Here is a 10,871-nt window from a genome sequence, read left to right as displayed (position 1 = left end):
TTTTTTGCCACAAAATGAAATCTGTACATAAAGTGACACATTCCAACCGAAATTAAGGCGTGTCGGAACTTCGAAATTAAGTGAGCAAGGGGCCAAAGCATTCTCAGGATGGGTGACTCATTGGGAAGTTCTGCTCGGGTGCGTTCCTAGAGACAAAACTGTGAGGGCGTGGTCGAGGCCCAAAACGGACAATATCGTGTTACGGTGGAGTCGAACTCGAATTGTGGTGGGGGCCTGGGTCGGGATGTGACCGAAAGCCTGTAGTCAAGTGGGAAGCAATGTTAATTTGAAACGAAAAAAAAAAAAATTCAAATAAAGATGAAATGCCAATCAAAACTTAAATGGAAAAAGGATGAAATAATGCCTCAAAAAATTATAAATGTTTCTCTAATATATTAGAGTATAACATCTCTGCAACAGTTTTAGCATTAAAAAATTTGCCTTGCTGTCTAAATTTTTCAGCTAATCAAATTGCTAAGCAGCATATATACAGCCAATAAATAAGATAAATTAGATATTTCATGTATACTTAATATATTAGAGTATAACACTTAAGACCAAATGTGTAACCTTTAGGCACTTAATCACATCAGGACATTATTTTAACAAAAACAGAAAAATATTGCATGAAATTTTTTTTCTGCGAAAAAAAAAAAAAAAAAAAGGAAACAGGGGAAAGCAACTTGCTAAAAGTTACCATAGTAAACCACAACATATAAAAAAATTTACAACACATTGATAAAAAAGACCATGTGTCAATACACTTTAGCTAACCATTTTTTGGGCATAAACAGAACCACCACTGACTAAATAATAATATTCTGCAAAACTAACATAATACTAAACCGCAAAATAAGAACAAGTCACAAAAATACATGACAATAAGAGAAAGTAGAAAACAAAGAAAATTGAAGGGAAACCAAATAATCTCAACTAATTGAACACCTAATTTCTGTAAATCCAAAACTAATAGCTCCTTATTCATAGTTGCCAACTTATTACAATAAACCACAACAATGCATAAAAAGCTTTACAACACATTCTAATTAAAATCTAAGGAAAAAAAATGTTAAGTTTTTTCCATTTTAAAATCAAAGAAACAAAACCCATAGATTTAAATAACCATGCGAATCTTACCCTCAAATGTTTCATAAGCACAAAAACTATCTAAGATGTTGTTCTCCCTTCTGCAAATGCAACCTGCAAAACAAATCAAGTAACCAAAAAAAAAAAAAACGAAAGGGTAAGTAACAACGCTCAAAAACCCTAGCACAAAAATGTCATAAACAGGATAAAAATGGTCAGCAAGTCTAACTACGACAGATAACAGTGTAAATTTTACTAATATAACTTGTCACACATAATAAACAACACTATTAAACTGGAATATTAATCCAGCAGATTATATACCATTATAAATGTTATCAAAATGAGCTGCAATACAAAGCAGTGAAGCTTTATACCCACCAGATCCTTCTCACAGTCCAAAATCCAAATAACGACTTCAAATCCATAAAATTACAATGAAATTAATACCATAATGTACCAAACAACTGTAAAAAATAAAATGCAGCAAAGGCAAACATGAATTCAACAGGCCAAATAAGCAAAAAGATTCATACCTCAATTGAATTTTGAACTTGATTCTCTCGCTAAAAAATCTTAATCTACAAAACCAAATTAGTTTTATTAATAATAAAGTAACACGATAATGCATCAAATAACATTGAAAAATAAAATCTAGTAAAGGTAAAGATGAATTCAACAATCTAAATAAGCGCAAGCATTGATACCTGAACTGAATTTGCAGGTTAATTTTGTTGTTTAAAAATTCTGATCTACAAAACCAAATCAATTCTATTAACACCGATAAGTTAAGAATTGATACGGAAAACAAATCTATATTTGAGGCCTTAAGCTCAATTAATACAAAGAAAGAATCAGTACCACACTCACAACCTTATATTTTCACCAGTATATATGCATATTGCTCCAGGTTGTTAAATCAGATCTTAAAGACCATGTTCCTAACACCAGAACTAACGACTTCAGATTCATATGAATTATAGCCAAGCCAAACCAAACCATTTAGGTTGTCAATAATGCCCAGATAAGCAGTTTTGCTTGGTTTCTTGAGTATATCAGGTTAGTCAGGTTGCTGAAGGAACAACTACCCACCAATTCTCAAACTGCACAACTACTAAATTACAACAGTATTGTATCGATGATTGAAAATGATCTCTGGAGCATCTAGGTACCCAGGTTTTCAATTAAAAAACTTATTCAGTTGAATTCAATAAAAAAATGATCTCTCAGATGAGTTACGAGTTAACAGAAAACATACCAAACGCATTAGAAGCAGTACGTCGATGTCAGACATGAAACTTAGCTGATTCAACTAAGCGGGCCTGCTAACCAGAATGCTCAAACCTGGATCATACTTTTAAAAAACCCATAAATCATCATGACCTCAACCAAATATAATCAAGATAAGAACAACATAACAGGCACAGATCACATAATCGAAAAGAAGTTTCGCAACTCATCCACAATAATCAAAAGCTAAATTAAACCCAAAAATTAATCATGATCATCCATTTGTATTGCTGGAAATGTTTAGCCCTTAATTAAAACACCAAAATAAAAAATTCCTCACTCACAGTACAAAACCGAAACATACAAAGCAAAACCCAAAAACTAATCAACAGTATTCCTCTTCTCTTTTTTTTTGAGTTTGAGGGAAAAATCGAAGCAAAAACAATCAAAAAACCCAAAAAAAAAAAAAAAAAAAAAAAAAAAAAAAAAAAAAAACACCAAAAAGATAAATTATATACCTGACCCAAAAAAAGCTAGGAAGAACAAAACCCTAAAACTCGAAGAAGAATGTTTCCTGCAACCAAAATGCAAAATCAAAGATAACAACGATACTGTAGGCAATTTCATTAGGTATTGAATTTGTCATTCACAAGTTCGAACATAAAACCTCTTACTTACCGATAAAGAGAAATATCACCAAACTATAGTATTGACTGGCAAAACGATAAACTATTTTATTTATTTTTTGAACAATCAATAGTATTTATACTAAAGGAGTGGGGGAGTAGGCTAAGCCTCACAATGGGCTAGCAATAATGTGGTTCAAATTCGCTTTTGGTTAGAATCGAACCTAAGACCTGTCATTTACAAATAAAAAATAATACTACTAGACTGTAGAATTAAGTGACGTAAACTAGTCTAAGCCCTAGACTTTTCTCAAATTTTTGTTTGACTATGTCAAAATTGCCCTTTAGGTCAATAAAGAGAGAATTTCAAACAAGGCTAAATCGCCAAAATGATCCTTGAGATTTGCATAACACATCAATTTGGTCCTTGAGATTTCAAATCAATAGAAGTGGTCCCTGAAATTGTGCACCATCCATCATTTTGGTCATTCTGTTAAAAACTCCGTTATGTCCCTGAGCTCTTGGTTGGAAGTTTGAGCAATTTTCAAAGCTTCGTAACTCAATCATTTCTTAACCAAATCGACCCATAATATATCAAAATGAAGATAGGAAAGTGTAGAATAAGATTATACTTATTTGGAAGCCCAATGGTTGCCGGAGATGGCCGGAAAATAGCCTCAAAGTTGACTGGTCCGAGGGAAAACTGAAAAACTTGCAGGAAACTAGGTAAACTTTAAATGTTCATAACTTCTTTAATACTGAACGAAATCAAGTGATTCAAAAACAAAAATCATACTTCTCGATGAGACAAAGACAATGGTACCCCTTTTGATGACTAAATCACCGTGGTTTGGCCAAAAAATGGCTCGAGACCAAGATAGCTACTTTCGAGCTGCTTTCCAGCCAAACCACGACGAGTTAGCCGTTGAAAAAAGGTACCATTCTCTTCGTCTCGTCGGAAAATATGATTTTTGTTTTTGAATCACTTGATTTCGTTCAGTATTGAAGAGGTTATGAACGTTTAAAGTTTACCCAGTTTTCGACGAGTTTTCCAGTTTTCACTTGATTTCGTTCAGTACTGACAGCAAGCCCTGCAAGGCCTAGGACACCTTGAACAAAATACCATGGCAATAGCCACATTGTCAGGGCACAATTCGACCCCAACAAATTTCACACTGCTCGTTCTATGCTTGGGCACGCTTGCCTCCTAGTTATCAACATATCCCTTTCTCTTGCACCTTATCGTATTGAACCAAAACTACGTAAAGCTTTAATATTTATCACATTTAGCCAAAATCGAATTGTAAAAAAACATACTTATTCATAATTACACTTTAATGGCAGAATAATCCGGTATCATTTCAATGAACGGAATTAAATTTTAATATCTTTACAAAGAAATCGAGAGACATACTAATCCTGGAATTGAGGAATGGCTGGTCATCCAAGTCGAGCCGGCGACTGGGCGAGGCCATGGGGACGGCGACCGACATGTCGTTCTCTAGGGAAAGCTTCCAGCGGGCTCTACATAAGTGACGAGTTCTTGTGTGGGCGCCAGACAGAAGACGGTTGTGATTTCGAAGAAGAGGGGGGCGGGGCTTTGGAGAGAGAAATGAGTAGTTTGGAGATTTCAGAGAAACCGCCGAAGGAAGCGAATGGGTGAGACTGGGTGGTTGGTGGTATCAGATCTGGAATTGGTATATAGATTGGGTTTAAGATAGAGTTGGTTCTGATAACAAATTTGGAGTAATATTAAATAAATTAACCTACAACATTCATATACCGTGATTAATGTTTAAGATAGAGTTGGTTCTGATAACAAATTTGGAGTAATATTAAATAAATTAACCTACAACATTCATATACCGTGATTAATTTCAAGAAGGCGCTGTGATTAAAATTATTTCAACAACAGGCTATCCTCGTGGTCATATCAAATAACTACAACAAGCTTTACTTGCGCGTTATTATTCTAACATGTTCTATTACAGACCGGTTTTGCTCGTTGTTAAAACCATTTACTCACAACGGACTTTAAATGTTCGTGGTAATATTGGATATTCTACAACGAGTCTCTTATGTCTGTGGTAAATTAACTGCGATAAATGTGATGCTGTCTTGTAGTGTGGTTCCGAAGTCAGATTAACACGTAACTAGCACACATGCACAACACACAAACATTGTCTATGTTGACAGTCTCCAACAGAGGCACACATATTCTCTCTTCTCTCGAACAATCTTGTGGCATTGAGACTAAAAACAATACTCAGGGCAAATACGTGTTAAACTGCGTAACCAAGCTCCGTCCAAGTTTTGGCACCAACAGCCATATAAATGCATGTTTTAGTGTGCTATTTGAGCTGAATAATTAATATATGATTCATTTCCAACTGCATAGAAGTTCTTTTATTAATCATAAAATCATAATATGTAAAGCAAACGCACAACGCAAATTACATTTTTACGGTCTTAACGGATCGTAACTCCTTATTTTTTGTAGGCAACTTAGGCCCTACAGACTACTTTTAAAAGAAACATCACAACACCTAGATATTTTAGGCTCATAAAGCCACGGGTTCCACTAGTGTAGAAACTATAAGATCTTTTAGCACGCCCTTAGCATTAGTGTAGCCATCTTCACACTTGTACACAACATCCATGAGCCGAGCAAAATTAAGAATACGAATTAACAGGGGCATGGGGACAGCGGTAGGGTGGAGGCATGCTTCGTTTATGTCCTTCCATGCATTATGCACTTGTCTTTTAAGTTCAATTATCGCTTCTTCTTCTGTGACACCATATTTCTTCATGTAACAGTTCACAGCTGAGATAAAATGTTCTTTCTCTTGCTCAAACTAGTCATGCATGAGGATTAAGATAAAAAGTAACATAAGTATTAATCCAATCATAATAGTCGTGCTTTGTCAAGATTTCAGAGAGAAGGGGAGGGAAGGGGGAGGGGAGGGGCCACTACTAATTGGTCAAACAGTGATATTATTCTAACTTAACCATTTGCTAGCCCATCAAGTGTAAAATTTTGTCATAAAAATGTTCGGTGTACTTAGAAGTGGAACCACTTAATATGAGGTTATATTTTGTTATGTCAGGTTTTTAGTGTGAGACTTGTTGCATTTGACAATACTCATTAATACAATTTACATATACGATTAAGTACCTTGTGGTCCACTATGTCATCCGTGAGTCTGACAATTTTTGATACAGCCTTCACCGCCTGAGGGAAAGTTGACAACCAATCAAAGGAGTTTATTGTAGCTTCTTCCATTCCAACAAAGGATGTGGTTATTAGCAAGGGGTAGCCACTGGTGACGAGTGATAGAGACATGTATTCATCTAGTGATGGTATGTGCTTCTCGTGGAACAATTTGGCTTCATCGAAGTAGCCTCTAACTTGTTTTTTCATCTGACACATACCAGATCATGAGATTATAATAATTCAAAAATCATCTCTACCGCTAATTCATATTGAGGATTAGTACCGCTTCTTTTGCATAGTGGATGCGATATAGCTTCCCATCGTGCAAAAGCTTTTCATGAATTTCATTGTATACATCTAACAACGCTCTATAGCAGACTTTCATATACTCTGGTAGTTGATCCATGGCTGAGACATCCCACCTTATCAAGTATTACATAAATCAGTTGTGTGTAATTAGGTTAGTTTTTCCTTTTGATCGGATGGTGATGTAAGGTAAGATATTTTATATAGAGTTAATATCAGTTTACTACCAACAAGTTTTGTGGTTTTCAACATTTAATACATGAAGTTTTTTTCATCCTAAAATCATACATAAAGTGTTAATTTTGGGACATATTCATATATCTATTAAATTTTCCGTTAGAACTTCACGTGACGCCCACATGAACAATTATTGACTGACACGTGTCAATATAGACCCACTTTAATATTAAAAAAAAAAAAATATATATATATATATATATATATATCTACCCACCTTCACCCCCTCACCCTCTCCCTCCCTTCTCTCTTCTGGAACCCGCACCCATTCCCTCCCTTCTCTCTTCTGGACTTGCATCACCCTCCTTTCTCTCCTCTGCACCTGCACCCGCACCCTTTCCCTCCCTTCTCTCCTGTGGATGATGCAATCGAAGGGGCCTTGCTCGATCAAGGTCTTGGCGGTGGTGGTGGATCGGGGATTGAAATGGGGACTAAATCGATGCCGTATCAGGAGGCATGGTGGAGGAGAGAGGGCTGGATGAAGGTATGCTCTTTTTCGGGTGAAGGTATGCTCTTTTTTGGGTGCGAAGGCGCACCCGATGCGGTAGCACCCGTAGCCACCCTCCCAGTTATATAAATCCCCCTAATTTCCATCCAATAATATTCATTATCAGTATTTAATCTAAAGATTAGAACTTTAATTACTAAATGGATAGGAAACAAGGAAAAGGGAAAAACCAGGCGGCGCCAAGGACAGAAACGCCGATAGCGGAGAAAGTGTAAGGAGAGATCTGGACGAGGGCGCGTGCCCAGGAGCTCAAGTAGCTCACCGCTATTGCTGCACCTGACATTTTCAGAAACCCTAATCGTAGACGTCAAATTGTGGGCGAAGATTTGGGAAGGGGAAAAGAGAGTGGGGAGGGTTTCTGATCTGATTCGTGAGATGTGATGTGATGAGATGTGGAGGATGGAGATTGTTGTTTGAGACGTGGGTGGTGCGGGTTGCGGAGGAGAGAAGGGAGGGTGGTGCAGGTGCAGAAGAGAGAAGGGGATTGCAGAAGAGAGAAGGGAGTGAGAGGGTACGGGGGAGAAGGTGGGTACGGAATATTTTTTTATTTTTTATAATTTTTTTAATATTGAAGTGGGCTCATATTGACACGTGACGTTTAGTAATTGTTCACGTAAGCGTTACGTCATCAGTTAACAGACGTTCTAACGGAAAACTTAATAGATGTATGAGACTGTCTCAAAATTAACATTTTAGGTATAACTCTGGGACGAAAAAAACTTCTTGTACTAAATGTTGAAAACCACGAAACTTGAGTTTAGTAAACTGAAATTAACTCTTTTATGTATAAGATACTTTTAACTAATGATATATTCATACCTCTCAATAGCTTCAGTAAAGAGCTTTAGTTGTTCATATGTGCCATATTCGTAAAGGTCATCGATAATGGATGTTATAGCAGTAACTTTGCATGATGTTCTCCTAGCAAAGGAATACTGAGGCTGAAAATAGACTGACATACTCCAGCAGAAGTAGACCTCAACCAATCTGTCTCTTGCGAAAGGTAGCTTGTTTGGCACGTCCAAGTCCTTCCACCACCTGAGTTACAAAAATAATTATTTATTTGTAGCTAGAGGTGGAGAATTCAACTCTTTAGTAAGTGATGTATTTGGATGAAAAAGGAATTAATTTACCTGGTGATTTCGCTTAGTTCTTTCTGATGGACTCGTTGCAGTCGGTTGAAATCCAACTTGGCGAACGTTAGGAGAGTTTCATTCGGTGATTCTCTTAGTTCCTGGTAGACTGACAAGTGATACCTTGCTTCAACCCTTGGTAAACCCTTTCGGAGCGGCTGATTTAAGGCATGGGTTACTGCTTTTGCAAGTGGGGGGCTTAAACGGAATGTCACCGACTCGAGATTAGTCGTGGTGAAGGTTAGAGCCTCATCTAGTATCTCCTCTCCATGTATCCTAAGGTGTGTGGCTTCATACAAGCCTAGTAGTCCTACAACATCATCAACGAGTGATTCCTTGAAATTTCCATCACCGTCCTTGAACTTGTTGAATAAGTCTGCATGACCAACAAAATGGAAAATTCAGAATCTCAAGAAGCATTTAGACAAAAAAAAACAAAAAAAATAAAAAAACAAAAAAACAAAAAAACGAAAAACAACAAAATATATGACCAAACCACCATCCGAGATTACTTACCACATGAAACGTTATAACCTTGTTGTCTAAGCAATCGAAAAAGAAGAGCAGCTGTGTACAGGTCATCCAAATCATAAGAGCTCTTGTGAATTTTCTGTAAAATTTCTTCAATTTCATTTCCAAAATGGTAGGACACACCTAAGTGCTGAATGTCATCGATCAAGTTCAACTTTTGGGAAACATTTTCTGGTGATGTCGTTAGCATCCTTCTCACTTCTTCCTTCAGTTCTTGTACATGTTGTTCAAGTTCAGCATCCACTTCCTCCACAGGATCACATTTTGATTTAAGAAATTAGAAAACGCATAACCTTTATGATATGTTTGAATGAGGAGGTTTCCAAGTACCAAAAGATATAGACTACAATTAATATAAGATGATTATAAGTCTGATGACACATTAGAAAACACATAACCCTTATGATGTCAATTTCTAAATTGTAAACATTGAGAAAAGAGAGGCACCTAGCCTGAAATAGTTATTGTGTGGCAGTTTTCATGACTTTAAGAACTTGTTTTTCCCAAAAACAAAAAAACAAAAAAAAAAAAAAAGGTGTGAATTTAACTTTGGTAGTTAGATTCGCAACATGTTTGCCACATTAAGGAAGGAAAAGTTAGATAAAATGATTTCGAATCAGTAGCATTTTAAATGATTAAAGTACTCTTTGGGTTTTTTCCTCTTTGTTTAAAATTACAAATTTAATTTTCATAATAATATAGTGTTCAAAATATATAATAGTTTATTGTAGTAAGAAAGAAGTCTTACCAAAGAAGCGTAGGACAGAAAATGGTCACCCCAAATGCTGGGAGAAAAAGTGGCTGAAGGCTTAGGCTGATGAACATCAAAAGTGTCATTTGGGTTTGAAGATTGAGATAGTGGAACTTCCACAGAAGACATATTTCAAAGATTTCAAACCTGAAGCGAACTAGCCAAGTGTTATTGCTTTGTATCAAGTGCTGGTGTGAGTTCAGGAGCTCATAAGCTTTGCTATTTATAGTATCGCTGACTATCTACCACACCCACTGGAAAAAGAAAAAAAAAGGGTAAAGTGAAAAAAATTACCTCAACTATTGGGATCACAACAGTTTCATACCTCACCTTTTAAAATTGACAATGTCATACCGCATCTTACGAATTTGTGACAATGTCATATCTCCATCAATTTTTCTGTTAGTTTTTCTGTTAAATGCTGACATGGCAAGAGATGAGAATCACTCACTAATCCAGCTGGATTAAAAAATTAAGGAAAAAAAAAACAAAAAAAAATTTCCTAGGGATGCGGCATCCCCTTTCCTTCACCCGCACTAATTTCAATTTTTTTTGTTCCTCTCCTCCTTCTTCTTCTTCATCTTCTTCTCCTCCTGGGCCGAAACTGGATTTGTCACTTTTTTTTTTTTTTCCGTTCTTCTCTCTCCTTCTTCTTCTTTTTCTTGGGCCGAAACTGGGTATGAATTTTTTTTTCTTTTTGTTTTTTGTTTTTTTTCTTTTTTTTGTTTCTGGGTTGCAGGTAGAGGGAAAAGGGGACGAAGATGAAGATAGGGAGGAGACAAAGAGGGTTCTTCTTCTTCTTGGGCCGAAACTGGGTTTGAAATTTTATTTTATTTATTTATTTATTTTGTTTCTGGGTTGCAAGTAGAGGGAAAAGGGGAAGAAGATGAAAATAGGGGGGAGAGATGAGTGCGCATTGGGTTGGGGGGGGGGGGGGGGACCGAATTGGGTTGGGTTGGGGTTTTTCTTTTTTTTTTTTTTCCTTCTTCTTCTTCTTCCGCAGTAGGGGGTGTTTTAATTTTTTTTTTTTTTTTTTTCTTTTCTTCTTCTTCTTCCTTCTTTCTTCTTCTGGGTTGCAGTTTGGGTTTTTTTTTTTTTTTTTTTTTTTTTCTCCTTCTCCTCTTCTTCCTCTTCGCCTCCTTCTTCTTCTTCTTCCACGGGCAGGCCGGGAGGGGGGGTTGAGTTGATGGGTTTTCTTCTTCCTCATCCTCCTTCTCTTTCTTCTTCTCTTTCTTCTTCCTCCTTCTCC

The 10,871-nt window shown here is 36.5% G+C and overlaps 2 protein-coding genes and 1 long non-coding RNA gene across 3 annotated transcripts; all 3 read right to left on the bottom strand.

Moving 5' to 3' along the window:
• Nucleotides 1-1,621: 1,621 nt before the first annotated feature.
• Nucleotides 1,622-2,433, bottom strand: LOC137744074 (uncharacterized). Its single transcript, XR_011069584.1, has 2 exons — nt 2,345-2,433; nt 1,622-1,667 (listed from the first exon to the last, which is right to left on the bottom strand). It is a non-coding gene; the product is annotated as an uncharacterized lncRNA (long non-coding RNA).
• Nucleotides 2,434-5,503: 3,070 nt separating this feature from the next.
• On the bottom strand, nt 5,504-6,562 carry LOC137744273 (sesquiterpene synthase-like). The gene is made up of 3 exons (XM_068484128.1): nt 6,440-6,562; nt 6,118-6,363; nt 5,504-5,797 (listed from the first exon to the last, which is right to left on the bottom strand). The coding sequence occupies exons 1-3, from the start codon at nt 6,560-6,562 to the stop codon at nt 5,504-5,506; spliced, it is 663 nt and encodes a 220-aa protein (XP_068340229.1).
• A 1,501-nt stretch (nt 6,563-8,063) lies between these two features.
• On the bottom strand, nt 8,064-9,795 carry LOC137746232 ((-)-germacrene D synthase-like). The gene is made up of 3 exons (XM_068486305.1): nt 9,620-9,795; nt 8,857-9,118; nt 8,064-8,716 (listed from the first exon to the last, which is right to left on the bottom strand). The coding sequence occupies exons 1-3, from the start codon at nt 9,749-9,751 to the stop codon at nt 8,337-8,339; spliced, it is 774 nt and encodes a 257-aa protein (XP_068342406.1). The 5' UTR covers nt 9,752-9,795; the 3' UTR covers nt 8,064-8,336.
• Nucleotides 9,796-10,871: the final 1,076 nt, after the last annotated feature.

The sequence above is a fragment of the Pyrus communis genome, chromosome 9, assembly GCF_963583255.1.
Source record: "Pyrus communis chromosome 9, drPyrComm1.1, whole genome shotgun sequence".
Classification (NCBI taxonomy): Eukaryota; Viridiplantae; Streptophyta; class Magnoliopsida; order Rosales; family Rosaceae; genus Pyrus; species Pyrus communis.
This window is presented reverse-complemented; position numbering and strand designations above follow the sequence as displayed.

Bases quoted from the DNA above. Each gene is read 5' to 3' on its own strand.
- LOC137744273 (XM_068484128.1), bottom strand. From the start codon at position 6,562: ATGGATCAACTACCAGAGTATATGAAAGTCTGCTATAGAGCGTTGTTA. The intron at 6,364-6,439 runs GTACTAATCCTC...GGTATGTGTCAG, and splicing joins TCCACTATGCAAAAGAAGCG to ATGAAAAAACAAGTTAGAGG. The intron at 5,798-6,117 runs GTACTTAATCGT...ATGCATGACTAG, and splicing joins ATGACATAGTGGACCACAAG to TTTGAGCAAGAGAAAGAACA.
- LOC137746232 (XM_068486305.1), bottom strand. From the start codon at position 9,751: ATGTCTTCTGTGGAAGTTCCACTATCTCAATCTTCAAACCCAAATGAC. The intron at 9,119-9,619 runs GTAAGACTTCTT...GATCCTGTGGAG, and splicing joins TTCTGTCCTACGCTTCTTTG to GAAGTGGATGCTGAACTTGA. The intron at 8,717-8,856 runs GTAAGTAATCTC...TTGGTCATGCAG, and splicing joins AGGTTATAACGTTTCATGTG to ACTTATTCAACAAGTTCAAG.